The following is a 17,210-nucleotide window of genomic DNA, read 5'->3' as shown; positions in this document are numbered from 1 at the left end:
AGGACATCTACAAACTATTTCTTATAAATTTTCCAAGGTAGGAGCTGGTCAAGACTTCTGCTAAGAGTAAATGTACTTTGGGATGACTTCTGTGTGTGAATATAAAAGAGTAAGATCTAGCTATTAACATGACTAGGCTAATTCCGATTGATCGGTAGAAGGGCGCTTTAAAATCTATTATCCATGCAACTCAAGAAGTGTTGTGCCTTAAGAAGTATTTGGAGAAATTTTATTTCTTCTTTTTATCTGCATGGGGATAACACAAAGACAATAGTCTGCTCCTGGGAGAAGCAGGCTCCTGTGTGAAAATCTGAATTGACCTTTCATATTATCCAGAGCTGGAAACCATGCTCAGGACTGGTCCTCCCTTTGCTGGCTGTTTATGGAAATGTTGGAAAAAATGAAAATCCATATCCAGCCACCAATTCTGACATTGTCTTATTTTGCCAGTTCATTCCTTACCCATCTTCAAAGTTTTCTTCTCACTCTTCCAGTTGTGTTATGCTTATTGATGGGAATTTGACATTTTACAAACTCTTTCATTTCTGTCCCTCATTGGTCCCTCTTGCAATCCTGAGAGGAAGGTGTTTTACAGATGAAAGAAATGGAGGCTTAAAGAAGCTGAAAGACATGTCTAAAACCACCCTGGTGAATGCCAGCGGTGGTGGCAAAATCTTAGTCTTCTCGTTCCAAGACCAATGCTCTTTCCATCTGAATACCACTTTGGTTTCCTAAAAGAAAAAGAGATAGTACTTGCCTTGGCTCCTTGGCTTCCCTATTCTAGGGTAGATGTCAGACTAATACTTCAGTAAACATAGCTGGCCTTTGGAAAAATCTCCTCCCTTTTATCCTCCTCTCCCTTACCTATCCCCAGTCACTATGTTAATCTCCCACAAACTGGCCACTTGCTACCTCACTGCAACCACTTTCTAGAACAGGGATGGCAAGTTCCTATCATTTGGGCCTTCATTTAACCCCCTGCTTTGATAAAGCTGATCTGCCCTGACTTCAGCGATTGGTTTATTGTTCTGAGTCCTGTGTTTGGGGGTGGGGACGAGGAGCAGAGAAGGAATAAAAAGGGAAAGAAAATGCATTATGTGCTGAGCACTAGTAGTATTGAAGAAGAAATAAAACCCGTGATATTTGTTAAAGCCTAGTAAGGATGACTTTATTCAAGGGAGAGGCTAGCAAACAGGTATAGTGACCACTGTGATGGAATTTTGCAATGGGGGAGAGAGACTGGGCTCAACTCTGGAATATGCATGGGCAAGTGGGAATGTATAGCCCAGGAGCAGGCTGAGGGGGGGGATTCTGGCTAGACCAGCCTAACAGGATTCTTGCTGAGAGAGGGCTAGTGTGACCAGACATCACCTGGGGCAAGGTGGGGGGATGAGGAACCTGACTAGATATCAAGGGTGATCAGATATGGAGGATGGGGGATTCTGGTTAAACTGACTTGTCAGGATTCTTGCTAAAATTGGACAATGCAGACAGAAACATGAAAGTAGGCCTTGTTGAAAAGTTCAGAGGGGCCTGAGTAGAGTTTGATCTAGGAGTGAATCTGTCAGCGGAAGGATTACACATCACATTTAGTCTGTGAGCAATGCTCTAAGGTGGTAAAACCCCCCTCCCCCCAGATAAGGAAACAGGCCCAGAGAAGTTCAGTAGAACTAGACTTATCTCAAGTTGGCCTGATGGCAGTTCTCCAGATCTCATGCTTTTCCTTCCCTTCACAATACATGAGGCTCCCTGCTTCTGGAACACCCTTCTCTGCCCTGTTCACCTGGCTAATTGCTGTTCACTCTTGAGGTCTCCACTTTGGCATCATTCCCTCAGGGCTTCTGTGTCTTCCACAGTACTTTGCACTTCACCTCGAAAAGCATGTATTGCCTTTTTCTGTGTCAGCCTCCTACCGACAACTGGAAGGAAGGGACTATATCTCATTCATTCCTTTAGCCTCAGCAGCCAGGGACCGGCGCATAGGTATCACTCCAACATATTTATCCAATCAATCAATAAAAACCCCAAGCCCAGTCTCCCTCCAAGTCTGCTGGATTTCCCTCCTTTATTTCTCACATCCGAGAAGACATGAGTCTTTGTCCCACACTTGGCTGATGACTCAGGCCTCAGTCAGTGCCCTGCTGGGCTGCCCCCTCCCCATCTGCCTGGCTTGGCGGGATAGGAAGGCATTGCTGAGGCAGGACAGGCTCTCCTGAAAGCCATAGCATGGGGCAGCTTCCATGTCACATTTTGCTGAATTTGTGCCATGCGGGGTCCACCCACCCACTGGGGGACATTGATTTATTATTCAACACTGTACATTCCAGAGTATCCAAGCCACCTATAAAGCCTGGGGGTGGCTAGCCCCGCTTTAGCTGTCCTTCCCCTGGGACACCTTCCTCTTCATCCTTTCCCTTCTTCCTTCTTCCTCTTCCTCTTTTTTGGCCCTTGGCAAAATTAGAGTTTCTAATAGACCAAAGCAGAACAATAATTCTTCAACATCTTGAACATAAAAGAAATGAGATTCCTTGAGGTGTTCCTATACCACTGAAAAGAAAGGTTGTCAGCTTCTGTTTTCCACATTTCTCTTCCACAGTTAAAAATTAATATTGGTTAACATGCAGTTGATTGTGTTTTGTTCATTCCCGTATATATTAACTTTAGTATATGTTATTGAAGAGAAAGGGCACAAGGCATGAGAGTTTAATGCTCATGTTGAAGGGTTGGGAGGAAGCTTGGCTGTAAGGCTCCAGAACTCCTGGAAAACTGGATTCCCAGACTCCCAGAAAGGCCAGAGGATCTTGCTTAACTTATATTTCAAGTCAGGAAAAGAAGTGTGAATCTGATAACCAACTAATGAGACATTGAACTATTTCCATGAAAATCGAGGTTAAATGGTGCAATAGACTGACCATTTTCCCCTCCTACTTTAAATCCTGTGCAAATGTTTAGATTATTCACTGAGAAGCCATGCAAATTGCCACAAGGGCAGCTCTCCAAAGGTGTTGAGCCAATCAGCCACATTGAGTGGCTCCTGAGTCTGTGAAAAAGCAAATTGGACACATTCATTTGGAACTGTCATAACGTTAATGTTGAATGATCATAGATCTACTACATTTTTAAGTTGTTTACGGCAGACACCATCAGCTGCCTTCCCAGTAGTGGTCCAACCACTTTCTTTTCTGCTGGCGGAAGCTTTATCTATTCAGAGAGAAGAGGAGAGTCCTTGAGCTCAGGAAGGGTAGGCCCTAATGTAATTGACTTAAATCAGGTATCACAATCAAGTATCAAGTTTCTCCTCTCTCTCCCCTTGTCCTCATAATTCAGCAGCTGTAACTCTTCTTTTGCAACCCCTTCCATGATCCTTTTTATAAAGGGTAAATTCCTCTATTTACCAAAACACCTAACAATATTAATAATAATTTAATATGTCCTTTACATTTTTACCAAGAATGTTATTGTTTTTATTAGTTTTTGAGTGTTTTGCCCCAACCCTACTCTCCTTCATTCTTTTGCATGATTTTGCAGAAAGCAAGGTTGTTCAAGAACACATACATTATGGTATAGTAGAAAACACCTGAGCCCCTGCAAGATCAATTGTGTTATTACAACTTGAATAAGTTATTTAAGCAGGCTAAGGATATTTGCTCTTCTGAAAAATGGGGATAATAATAGCACCCATCTGATAGAATAAAATTATTGTGAGGATCAAATGAGAATGAAATGTAAAATCCTTAGCACAATAAAAAGAGTACATAAAAAGTGCTCAACAGATTTACCAAGTATTATTATTATTATTATTATTATTATTATTATTATCCATTAACCATCTCTCATGTGGCTTGACCAGTGATTCTTTCCCACTCTGTTGGATCTCCCCTGGACACCATATTTGTCAACATTCCTCTGAAGGTGTGGGGCCCAGGTCATCAAGGTTGCATCTGTGCATAGAGGAACAGGGACCTCACCACCCTAGTTCTGTACTCAATGATTAGTATAATTCTACATTAGTTCTTTGTCTTCCTGATACTTCCTCATGATGGCCCAACTAAAAGACCTTTGTCTGTATCACCTATTCACTCATAAGCCAAGTTTCCCCATCTCCTTTTTATATGATTTAAAAAGTCAATGTAGAGCTGAACGCTTAACCTGCTGTCAACTTGTCAGAGTTAGCCATCAAGCCAGTCAGCCTGAGATTAGACCTGACTCTTTCAAAACATATTGCTCCCTGCCTCCATCATTCGGGCCATCTGCATACTTGGCCAGTGTGCCTTCTTTATACTTCCGAAAATCACAAATAACATTATTGACAAGGAGGAGAGCAGAGTCATTTTATACTGAATTTTAGAATTTTCTCCAGGTTAGCATTTTGGGGAGTAGTTGTTCTCCCAGGTATAAGTTCTCCTAATCCTAATATAATTTCCTCTGCCTTCCTCCAGCTCAGTGACAAATATAACCATCCTTGACTGCCTCCCTCAAATCAGATGGAAGACCCCCAGGTGTCTCCTTGGGCCTAACTTCCCACACTATGTTGGGGCTGCCTGTTCTTTTTCTGTGCCCCTCCCCTCCCTTGAGGGTAAGATCGAGTGTTGCTCACTATTGTATCCCCAGTGGCTAGCACATATGCACTTCATCAAATATTTATTAAATGTTGAATGAATTAATTAGCAATTTTGTTAAGTGTCTAGTTGAAGTCAAGAGACACATTTCCATGCAGAGCCTCCTAATCTGCTAGCTGGGAACCAGAACAGGCAAGGAAATGAAGTTCATCCACACGGCTAGTTCCTGGCCTGGTGGGCCCAGGCAGGCTCTTAGATGTCTTCTGCTGTTCTTAAGAGTCCAACAGCCAAGTTTTTAGTGATCCTTTCTAGAATTTTGCACCTGTGACAGTTCTGGAAAACATACGTGGGCGTTGTCATCCTGTTACACAATGTGCTTGAACTGTTTCTTTACTCAAGTTGAATAAAGGTTAATTTTCATTTTATCTTTTGATTATCAGGCACATAAATTTCAGGTGATTCATATCATGTTAAAGTCCAGAGACAGTCTTTTAATTTGGTCACGATTTCCAACAATGGATCATGTTCACTGTGGTTTAAAGAACTGATTAGATTCTTCCTGGACCAACGTAGGACTACCTGTACAGGGAGAACTGGGGAGACTCCCAGGCTTCCAGGTCATTAGGTGGAGTTCCTCTTGGGAGCATTGCCCTGCTGCTCCCTTTTGTCTCAGTGCAAAAACAGGATGACATGATACCGGCCGGAGCAGATGAAATCCCCAAGCTCCTTCTCTGGCTCCTCACCCGACTGTCTCATTTTTCTCAAGGCACCAGCACAACCTCCCACCCAATCACCACGCCAAAACAGGGACTAGTGAATTGCCTAGATTCCTTCCATTCAGTCACAGAGTCTAGTAGGCTTCTCCTCTCAAATACCACTCACATCCAGTGGTGTGCTGGTGAATGTTCAACAACCAACTCTTTGGGGAAAAAAATTCCCAATGTGTAGTGTTTGCCAATTTCCATGGTGTATATCCTCCCTCTATGGCCAATTTCAAGCTGTAACATGAAGACACTAAATACGGAGTTGGGAAGAGATGTGCACAAGCTCGTACGAGCTGGCTCCAGGGCACTGTGCTTTCTTCCACCTTCCTGCCCTAGATCAGAGTTTCATGGCCCTTCACGACCCAAGGATCTGTCCCTGCTGACTATTCTAACCTCATGGACCCCTGTTCCTGGAAGCTTTCCTGGTATCCTTTTGCTCCTGTTGGGTCATTTAAGTGACCCATAATGCCCTGTGTACATCTTCGTCGTCATATCATAATGCAATGGTATGTGTTTATGTCAGTCTTTCTCACTGATCTATGAACTCATTGAGCACAGAAACTGGCAGTAATGGTGAAGGGTAGTAGTTACTGAGCTGGGAACTATGCTAAGTATCTTAAATGCATTATCTCATTTCGTCTTCACTCTAACTCTATAAGGTTGATGCTCTTATTATACTCATTTTACAGATAAGGAAATTGAGGCACGGAGAGGCTAGATAATTCGCCCAAGGTTGCACAGCTGGTGGCACAAATCTAGAGCCAGATTTGATCCCAGGCCTGATTGTAGAACCAAGACCCTTGACTACTAAAGCTTCTTTGTCTTTGTGTGTCTAGCACTTGGCACTCTGCCTGGTCCATAGCAGGTGCCTTTTGATTGTGTGTTGAGTAATAAGGGAAGGCTAATGTTGGCAGTATCCTTGACTAGTTTCTTTGCTCTTGCTTAGCTTCAGTCTAATCTCTTAACAGCAGGCAGTTTGACCTTTCAAAACTATAAACCTGATCATGTAATCCATCTGATGAAAATGTTTCAATGTCTCCATAACTTTCAAGATGAATTCCTTACCCTGATACCTATGAACCTTCATGATCTGATGTCTGCTTGTTTCTTTAGATACACCTTCCACTATTCATAATCACATTTTTTCATTCAAATTTTATTACTTATCCAACAGATGCAATATTTATTAAATAATTAGGCCTAACAAGGTTCCAGGCCTTGTTCTAGGATGTGTACAAAAAGAAGCAATCTCTTCCCTAGAGAAGCTTAGAGTTCAGTGGAGAGAGACAGACACACTTCACATAGCTGCTCAGTAGGTTGAAACAGAATTGCATCCAGCTCTCACTGGGGGCCACAACAGGTCTTGCTCTCAGTTTCATATGTGTTCTTCACGTGGCTCTTGCCACGCTATTGGCACATTTCCAAAGGAGTCCTGCGGCTGAGTTTTTAAATTCATTTGCACATGCTCTTTTCTGTTCTTAGAAATTTTTCTTGGGTGCCTGGATGGTTCAGTGGTTGAGCGTCTGCCTTTGGCTCAGGTCATGATCCCAGGGTCCTGGGATCAAGCCCCGCATTGGGCTTCCTGCTCCACGGGCAGCGTGCTTCTCTCTCTGCTACTCCCCCCGGCTTGTGTTCCCTCTCTCGCTGTGTCTCTCTCTGTTAAATAAATAAAATCTTAAAAAAAGATTTTTTTTCTTAATAACCATCTACTTATCCTTGAAAATTCCTTCTCAAGTGTCCCCTGCAAGGAGTCCTTGCCACCACCACCTCACCCCGGGCAGCCTAACTGAAAGGTCCCACAGTATTCCTATCTACAACCATCCTAATGCTTAACACCATATACTGCTCTAGCTGATTTTCTTGTCCCTCTCACTGGGTTGTGAACTCATCTCTGATTTTATTCCTGAACACATAGTGGATACTAAGTGCATGTTGAATGAATGAATGAAACAGTCAGTGAAGTAATGATTGGAAATGTTGTCTTTACTCATCTAACTCTGACTTGGTAGTGGCTCTAAACACCACCTTTAGATTTAAAATCCAACTTTATAGAAGTTGGACAGAATATCCTTAGCAAATGAGAAAAGGAGAGCGTTTGGCTTCTCCTCCTCTCCTCTGCCTTCTCTTCTTCTACCCCTCCGTCTCCTTCTTTGGGATATTTATGAACATTTCTGCTCGAATTTCTCATGAACACTGGTGTTTCAGAGGGAAAGTATTTTAATGTTTAAATCCAAAGGGCAACCATTGGGGATCCTCACTGCTGCTTTTTAGAATCTTTTAAAAACCTACAGTTATTGAAACAGACAAATTTTGTCATCTTGGTTGTTGTCTGAATACTCTGGGCAGTGATGCTATGTGACAAAAGGTGAGAGTTGATAAAGGAAGGAACAGGGGGCATCTGGGTTGGGGAAAGTGATATGGGAACAGAGCATATCAGATGGTAACAAAAAAGGACTGGTGGGTGGTGGATGGGCAGGTGGGTGGAGGAAGCAAGAGCAATGAAAGGAAGGTCCTCGTGGTATGTACCCTACTCACACCTTTGGGGAGCACTTTTTCCCCAAAGGTCTGTGTATGTCTATTAGTAGGTCTTGTGGATTCAACTTGGACTTGTCTTTGGTCCTTCCTGGTGGATTGATCCTCTAACTATGTGCTTTTTTCTTGTCTGGCCAAGGGCAGCAGGACAGGTTACCATGTGGCAGCTATCCCTGAGCTTAGAAGGGGAGGCAGAGAACTAGGGTGAAGAAGGGCTTTCTCTCTGAGAGTGATTTAAAGGGGTAGTTCTCTGGCACTCCCAGGATTGCCTGTTCTCCTGTTCTGAGCAGGACTCTGACACCCACAAAAGCCAAATGTAGAACAGGGTAGGATCAAAGCTTGAAACCAAGCCTCACTGACAGGGGGTGGGATGCTCAACAATGCCATCTCTGCAGGTTTCTGTGTAATAAATAAGTGTTTAAGACATTTATAGCAAAGTGATTATTTTTAAAAGCATGAGATTTATTTTAACAGTCATTTAAGAGTTTCCCTGTGTGTGCAAAGCCTCCTGAAAACAATTTTATCTGACACTACGGATTTATCTTGTTGAGTAATTTCCTTTGAGTCTGGAAGGCACAGATGTGATTTTGGAGTCCCTGAGAAAGCTGGCTACTGCGGGGATCATCTCTCCTTGTTCATTAAGGTGTTTGGACATGCCACATGGGGCAGGTCCTGGGAGCTGTAGACCATCTCCTATTTCTTCCTGGGGATGGTGGTGGGGGAGGGTGGGTGATGTAAAGCAAGTGATACATTGATCAGGTCTTAGCATCTGTGGGCCACCTCCAGTTTTTGCCTGGAGCAGTGTGTGTGTGTGTGTGTGTGTGTGTGTGTGTGTATGCGCACACACACGTGCTGTATAAAGCAGATGGGACACCAGCAGGGGCTTCAGTGGGAAATTAAACAGATTCTTCCCTCCACCTGCTTCTCTTAGCAGTCAGCTTGACCAAAGCCCAAAGAAGCAGTAGAAACAAGTCAGTCTTGCCTGTTGTTGGAGCATGAAATGGGGCGGTGATGGTGGGGAGGGGAGTGAACACATGCTCAAGAATCAGGGCAGCCTGCTTGGTTTTCCTGCATATCACTTACTAGCTGTGAGACCCTGGGCAAGCTAGTTAACCTGTGTAATCACTTTGCCTTCTCTGTAAGCTGGGGATATTAGTGTCTACTTCCTAGGGCTGTTATGAGGATTAATGAGTCAGGTAAAGTGCCTCTCCTTTGGCTTAGCTCAGAGTAAGAAATCCAAACCACCTCGAATGTCCCTGAACAATTGTGGTGGCGTTCAAAGTCATCTCCCTTCTGTTCTTATCCCACCAAGCAACCAGAACAAACTTCTTCATTTTTTTCTTTTTGTTTGTTTATTCCTTTGGGTTATTTTAGGTTCCACACGTGGTGAAACCATATGGTATTTGTCTTTCTCAGTGTGACTTATTTCACTTAGCATAATACCCTCTAGGTCCATCCATGTTGTCACCAGTGGCCCGACCGCATCCTTTCTGATGGCTGAGTAATATTCCCTTGTAGATGTATACACCACATCTTCTTTATCCATTCATCTACTGATGGACACTTAGTGGCTTCCATATCTTGGATATTGTAAATGTTTCTCCTGAGTTTGCTGGTATAGAATCATGTTATCTACAAACAAATATTGTTTTGTCCTCTTTATTATATATTCCTATGTTTTATATTCTTTTTTATTCTTTTTAAATTTTAACATTTTTATTATGATTAGAAAGAAACCAGTAAGTGTATTTTCATTTTTTTAAACCAATAAAAAGGACAAAAATATTGTGTTACATTTTGGGAAGTCCAACAAAAATGTGAAGCAAGATACTTCTTGATGAACTTAACTGGAAATAATCTGTCCAACCAACAAACCAACCAACCAACCATCCAGCCAACCGTCCATGCATCCATGCATCCATGCATCCATCCACAAATGTTTATTGCCGCCTTTTTTATACCATAGATTCTTGTGGCTACTATAAGAAGTACATGGTCCCTGCTCTTTAAAGACTTTAGATGGAGAAACAAACACAAGGGAAAGCAATTATAATAGTGCATAAAGTAAAGCACAGGGTGTTAATGGAAGCACATAAAAAAGTGCACCTAAATCAGCCTTAGACAGTCAGGGAAGGTTGCTGGAGGAGAGTAACCTCTAAGGAGAGTTCTTTTTTTTAAAATTTAAATTCAATTAATTAACATATAATGTATTATTAGTTTCAGAGGTAGAGGTCAGTGATTCATCAGTGTTATATAATACCCAGTGCTCATTACATCATGATCTAAAGAGATTTCTAAAGGAATATTTGAATGGAAGAAAGATCACACTCTCAATAAATGTATACTATTTAGTTGCTTTAAAATTCTTGGGTGCAGGCCTGTCAATGTTTTTAGATGCTAGCCATTCTGAAATCTTCATGAATCTCAAGACTTTTAATTTGCCTTTGCAGCTCAGGGGCCCAGTGACACTCTGGAGAACCCGGTGCTGGATACAAGTCTGCTGGAGGAATTCTTGGGCAATGATTTCGATCTGGGGGCCTTGTAAGTAATGAAAGCACTGCTCTCCATTTGATGTTTTAAAAGTTATGAAATAATTAAATGAGCTGGAAAGTGTTCCCTCCTCTTCTGTTTTCCAAAAGGGCATGGATGGAGTTGGTATTGTTTCTTCTGGCAGTTTTCCTGAGTGAAGTCTGCTGGGCCTGGAATTTTCTTTATAGGAAGGTCCTCCCCTTCCAATTCAATATCTTTAATAGATATCGGGCTATTGAGGTTATCTGTTGGTAGTTATCAGCTTAGGCAGTTAATGTCTTCCGGTGAATTTATTCATCTAAGTTGTCAAATTCACTGGCATGAAGTTGCTCATCATATTCCCTTATTTTATTTTTAATGTCTGTAGAATCTATAGTGATAATCCTTTTGTTGTTCTTGATATCAGTAATTTGTGTCTTTTTATTCTTGATCCATCTGGCAAGAGGTTTATCAGTTTTCTCAACCCTTTGGAAATCCAGCTTTTGGTTAAATGTATATTCCTAATTGTTTTTCTGTTTTGTATTTCATTGATTTCTGCTCTCGTATTCTGATATTAACATAGCCACTCCAGCTTTCTTTTATTTTTAATTTACATACAGTAACATTCAATTTTTATCCTGTATATAGTTTTGTGAGTTTTGACAAGTTCATAGACTTGTAGAACTACTATCATGATCAGCACAAACAATAGTTCCCTCACCTGAAACACTTCCTTTATGCTTCCCCTTTGTGGTCAAACACCCACCCCAGCCCCTAGTGACCACTGGTCTGTTCTCTGTCCCTATAGTTTTGCTTTTCTTGAATGTCACATAAATGAAATCTATGGGATAAAACATTTTTAGTATGGCTTCTTTTACTAAGCATAAAGTCTTTGATCAATAGTTCATTCCTTTTTATTGCTGAGAAAGACTCTGTTGAATGTTTATAATTCAGTTTGTTTATCTAGTTACCCATTCAAGGACATTTGGATTATTTCCAGTTTTTGGCCATTATGAATAGTTTCTATAAATATTAATGCCCAGGTTTTTATGTGATCAAGAGTTTTAATTTCCGAGGGTAATATTTATTTATTTATTCAAATTTTTATTTAAATTCTAGTTGCTTAACATATAGTGTAATATTGGTTTCAGGAGTAGAATTTAGTGATTCATCACTTACATCATAAAAAGTGTTCATCATAGGAAGTCCCCTCCTTAATACTTATTACCCATTTAGCTCATCCTCCACCCACCTCCCTCCATCAACCTTCAGCTTTTTTTCTATCTTTTAGAGTCTCTTATGGTTTGCTTCCCTCGCTCTTTTTTTCCCCTTCCCATATGTTCATCTGTTTTGTTTCCTAAATTCCATATATGAGTGAAATCATATGGTATTTGTCTTTCTCTGACTGACTTATTTCACTTAGCATAATATACTCTAGCTTCATCCACATCATTGCAAATGGCAAGATTTTGTTCTTTTTGATGGCTGAGTAATATTCCATTATATGTGTCTGTTTTTGTGCCAGTACCATACTCTCTTGATGACTACAGCTTTATCATATAGCTTGAAGTCTAGAATCATGATGTCTCCAGCTTTGCTTTTCTTTTTCGGGATTATATGTATATATATATATATATATATATATATATATATATATATATATTCTTTATCCATTCATCAGTTGATGGACATTTGGGCTCTTTCCATAGTTTGGCTATTGTTGATAATGCTGCTATAAACATTGGGGCGCATGTGCCCCTTCAAATGTGTATTTTTGTATCCTTTGGGTAAATACCTTGTAGTGCAATTGTTGGGTCATAGGGTAGTTCTATTTTTAACTTTTTGAGGAACCTCCATACTGTTTTCCAGAGTGGCTGCACCAGTTTGCATTCCCACCAACAGTGTAAGAGGGTTCCCCTTTCTCTGCATCCTCGCCAACATCTGTTGTTTCCTGTGCTGTTAATTTTAGCCATTCTGACAGGTGTGAGATGGTAACTCATTGTGGTTTTGATTTGCATTTCCCCGATGGTGAGTGATGTTGAGCATCTTTTCATGTGTCTGTTAGCCATCTGGATGTCTTCTTTGGAAAAATGTCTATTCATGTCTTTTGCCCATTTCTTCCTTCCTTCCTTCCTTCCTTCTTTCCTTCCTTCTTTCCTTTTCTTTCATTCTTTTTTAAAGACTTATTTATTTGAGAGAGAGAGCACATGCATGAGTTGGGGGAGGGGCAGAGGGACAGAATCTTCAAGTAGACTTCCTGGTAAGTGCAGAGCCCCATGCAGGGCTCAATTCCATGACCCATGAGATCATGACCTGAGCTGAAACCAACAGCCAGAAGCTCAACTGACTGAACCACCCAGACACTCCTCTTCTGCCTATTTTTTAACTGTATTATTTATTTTGGGGGTGCTAAGTTTGATAAGTTCTTTATAGATTTTGGATACCCACCCTTTATCAAATAATGTCATTTGTAAATATCTTCTCCTATTTCATAGGCTGCCTTTAGTTTTGTTGATTGTTTCCTTCACTGTGCAGAAGTTTTTTATCTTGATGAAGTCCCAATGGTTCATTTTTGCTTTTGTTTCCCTTGTCTCCTGAGACACGTCTAGTAAGAAGTTGCTACGGCCGAGGTCAAAGAGGTTGCTGCCTGTGTTCTCTTCTAGGAGTTGGTGGTTTCCTGTCTCACATTTAGGTCTTTCATCCATTTTGAATTTATTTTTGTGTATGGTGTAAGAAAGTGATCCAGTTTCATTCTTCTGCATGTTGCTGTCCCATTTTCCCAACACCATTTGTTGAAGAGACTGTCTTTTTTCCACTGGGTATTCTTTCCTGCTTTGTTGAAGATTAGTTAATCATATAGTTATGGGTCAATTTCTGGGATTTTCTATTCTGTTTCATTAATCTATGTGTCTGTTTTTGTGCCAGTGCCATACTGTCTTGATGACTACAGCTTTGTAATAGAGCTTGAAGTCCGGAATCATGATGTCTCCAGCTTTGCTTTTCTTTTTCAGGATTGCTTTGGCTATTCAGGGTCTTTTGTGGTTCCATACAAATTTTAGTATTGTTTGTTCTAGCTCTGTGAAAAATGCTGGTGTTATTTTGATAGGGTTTGCATTAAATGTGTAGATTGTTTTGGGTAGTGTAGACATTTTAACAACGTTTGTTTTTCTAATCCATGAGCATGGAATGTTTTTCCATTTCTTTGTGTCCTCTTCAATTTCTTTCATAAGTGGTCTATAGTTTTCAGAGTACAGATCTTTTACCTCTTTGGTTAGGTTTATTCCTAGGTATCTTATTGTTTCTGGTGAGATTGTAAATGGGATCGATTTCTTGATTTCTTTTTTGCTGCTTCATTATTTGTATATAGAAATGCAACAGATTTCTCTATGTTGATTTTATATCCTACAACTTTGCTGAATTCATGTATTAGTCCTAGCAATTTTTTGTTGGAGTCTTTCAGGTTTTCTGCATAGAGTATCATATCATCTGCAAATATTGACAGTTTGGCTTCTTCCTTGCCGATTTGGATGCCTTTTATTTCTTTTTGTTGTCTGATTGCTGAGGCTAAGACTTCTAATACTATGTTAAATAGTAATGGTGAGAGTGGGCTTTCCTGTCTTGTTCCTGACCATAGAGGAAAAGCTCTGTTTTTCCCCATGAGGATCTGAGGGTAATATTTAGAATGAAGTCTGCTGGATGATATTTTGAGTATAAGCTTAACTTTATAGAAATTGCCAAATTTTCTAGAGCAGCCATACCATTTTCCATTACCACTAGCAGTGTATAAGACATCCAATTGCTTCTCTTCATTGCTAGTTCTTGGTATTATCAGTTTAGAAAATTTTTATTATAGCCATTCTATAATAAAAAGCCATTGTATCTCATTGTGTTTTAACTTGCATTTTCCTAATGACTAATGATGTTGAGTATCATTTTGTGTGCTTGTTTGCTATTTATACATTTTCTTTGGTATAGGTTCTGTTCAAATTTTTTGCCCATTGTGGAGTTTTCTTACCTTTGAGTTTAGAGAATTGTTTAATATTCTGGATATAAGAACTTTGTTAGATATGTGATTTGTGAATATTTTCTCCCAGTCTGTAACTTAAGTTTTCATTCTTTTAACAGTATCTTTCCCAGAACAAAAGTTTAAAATTTTGATGATGTCCAACTTATCTTTTTCCTACATGGTTTATGCTTTATATCTAAGAAATATAGATATTGCCCAATCTAAGCTTCCCAAAATTTTCTTCTGTTTTCTTCTAAAAGTTTTAGAGTCTTGCACTTTACATTTAGGCCTATGATCCATTTTGAATTAATTTTTTTATAAAGTTTGAGATATAGGTTGAGATTAATTTCTTTGTGTATGGATGTCCAATTATTCTGGATTTATTTGTTGAATAGCCTAGAAAGATTATTAAATTAAATTAAATTACTTTTACACTGTAGTAAAAAATCAGTTGACCGTATTTGTGTAGATCTATATCTAGACTCTAGACTGTTCCATTGATCTATGTGCCTATCATTTTGCCAATACTACACTATCTTGATTATTGTGCTTTTATTATAAGTCTTGAAATCATATAGTGTAAGTGCTCCAAATTTGTCTTTTTCAAAACTGTTTTGGCTATTCTAGTTCCTTTGATTTCCCATATAAATATTAGAATTAGCTTGTTGATATCTATACAATCATGCTGGGATTTTGATTAGGATTGTGTTAAGTCCAGAGATCTATATGTGGAGAACTGATATCTTAACAAAATTGAATCTTCCAATCCATCAACATGGTATATCTCTCCATTTGTGTAGGCCTTCTTTGATTTCTTTCATCAGTGTTATATAGATTTCAGCATGTAAACGCTGCACAAATTTTGTTAGACTTATATCTAAATATTTCATGTTTCTCTTTGAGCTATTGTAAATAATAATTTTCCCCCCAAAGTTTTAGGTTCCAATTATTCATTGCCAACATATAAAAATAGTATGATGTTTATAAATTAAGCTTGGGTCCTACAATCTTAATGAAGTCATTTATTAGTTCTGAGAGCTTTTTAAATAGATTTTTGGGGATTTTCTATGTTTACAATGATGTCATCTGCAAATTGAGACTGTTGTATGTCCCAAATTCTATGCCTTTTTTTTTTTTTAAGATTTTATATGTTTATTTGAGAGAGAGAGATGCATGAGCCAGGGGGCGGGGCAGAGGGGGTGGAAGAGGGACAAGCGGACTCTGCCCTGAGCATGGCACCCAACTTGGGGCTTGACCCCATGACCCCGAGATCATGACCTGAGCCAAAATCAAGAGTCAGACACCCAACCAACTGAGCCACCCAGGCACCGCTAAGCATAGTTTTCTTTGAGATTATATTGTTTGGGATTATATTGTTTTTGAATTTGTAAATTAAAAATTTTCAGTACATCTGGAAAGTTTTCAGCTATTATTTCTTCACATTTATTTTTCTGTACCAATGTCTTTCTTACCTCTTTTTAGGACTCCAGTGATACAAATGCTAGACCTTTGATACTGTACATAGGTTCCTGAGTCTCAGCTGATTTTTTTCAATCTTCTTTCTCTCTGTTGTTCCCATTGGATAATTTCTATTGATCTGTCTTCAAGTTCACTGACCTTTCTCTGTCATCTCCATTTTGTTATTGAGCCTATTTTGGTATACCTGTAAATGCCCTCCCCCCTCTCCCCCATGAAAGAGTGAAACTGGACCTGAATCTCAGTAATGAGGAAACCTATCTGTGGATATCTCTGGTACCTGGCCCTTGCTGCTCTTTGCTGACAAGAACCTCCTTGCTGAATGACCACAGGATGAAGGAAAGCTCAACATTTTGAAAGTTAGTTAAACACAAACACACACACAGCTAGTGGGTGGCCAAATGTGTGAGGCCACACTCTGAGCTGGCTCTTCTGCTCTAGGCGCTGTGTGGGCTGAACTCAGACACTAATTGCCCCATGCCTTCCCTCACATTCCCCTTCACTCCATCCAAACCATGGGTGTGAATTCCTGAGGAAAGAGTGGGCGGTATGTATCCTTACATCTCTGGCCTGAAAACAATCTGCCAGAAATTGTCTAGTCTCTCTTCTTTGTAACTGCTCCTTAAGAGAAGGTATAGCGGATTGTACCAGGGTTCTGCTTAATCATATGGATCACTTTTATAAGTAGAAGAAAGAACTTTAGTTGTTTGGTGGGGAGAAGTGAACAAAAGCCTTATTCAAAGAACTTGTCTTCTTATCTGGGAAGTCTGAAATCTGCCATATGATCGTAGTTTCCATGATAATAATGGTCTTTCCTATAGGACCAGAATTATCTCCTTATAGGCTATCACTGTTGGTTTGCCCAACTGGATTCATTCTCTACCTTTAGGGGTGGTTGGGTGTAAGAGAGGTAGAGGAGGGAGTTAATATTGTTGAGCACTTACCAAGTGTTGGGCAATGTTCTTTGCATTTTTTACACGTTCATTTATTTAATTACATATTTGATTTTACACATTTCATTCTCTGAACAAATTTGCCAAGCAGACACAATATTATCTATATTTTGTAAATATGGAGGTGCAAAGAGAGTAAGTAACTCTCCACAGGTCAATAAGTGGCAAAGCTGGGATCCAAATGTGCCTGGCTCTACACATGACCTTTCTTCTCTATGCAGCTTTTAGATTAATTAGGTGATATTTGGGAGCAATGTGAACCTCAGGGAAATACATTTAACGCATCTAAAATTATCTGACAAAAGATGTGACTCAGGATGGGTCTGAGCCATAGTTTGCAAAGATTGTCAGTATTCATGCCCATTGAAGAACAGTCCGGTAATCAGATAACCTGTCATTGCTTGATAAAAAC

The 17,210-nt window shown here is 39.9% G+C and overlaps 1 protein-coding gene across 1 annotated transcript in view; it reads left to right on the top strand.

Moving 5' to 3' along the window:
• MYRFL (myelin regulatory factor like) overlaps nucleotides 1–17,210 on the top strand; it is a 113,345-nt gene that overhangs the window by 15,300 nt on the left and 80,835 nt on the right. The window contains exon 2 of the mRNA XM_032420429.1: nucleotides 10,306–10,396. Within this exon, the coding sequence (XP_032276320.1) occupies nucleotides 10,306–10,396 (91 nt within the window). The remainder of the gene's footprint in view (nucleotides 1–10,305; nucleotides 10,397–17,210) is intronic.

The sequence above is a fragment of the Phoca vitulina genome, unplaced genomic scaffold, assembly GCF_004348235.1.
Source record: "Phoca vitulina isolate PV1807 unplaced genomic scaffold, GSC_HSeal_1.0 scaffold23, whole genome shotgun sequence".
NCBI lineage: Eukaryota > Metazoa > Chordata > Mammalia > Carnivora > Phocidae > Phoca > Phoca vitulina.
This window is presented reverse-complemented; position numbering and strand designations above follow the sequence as displayed.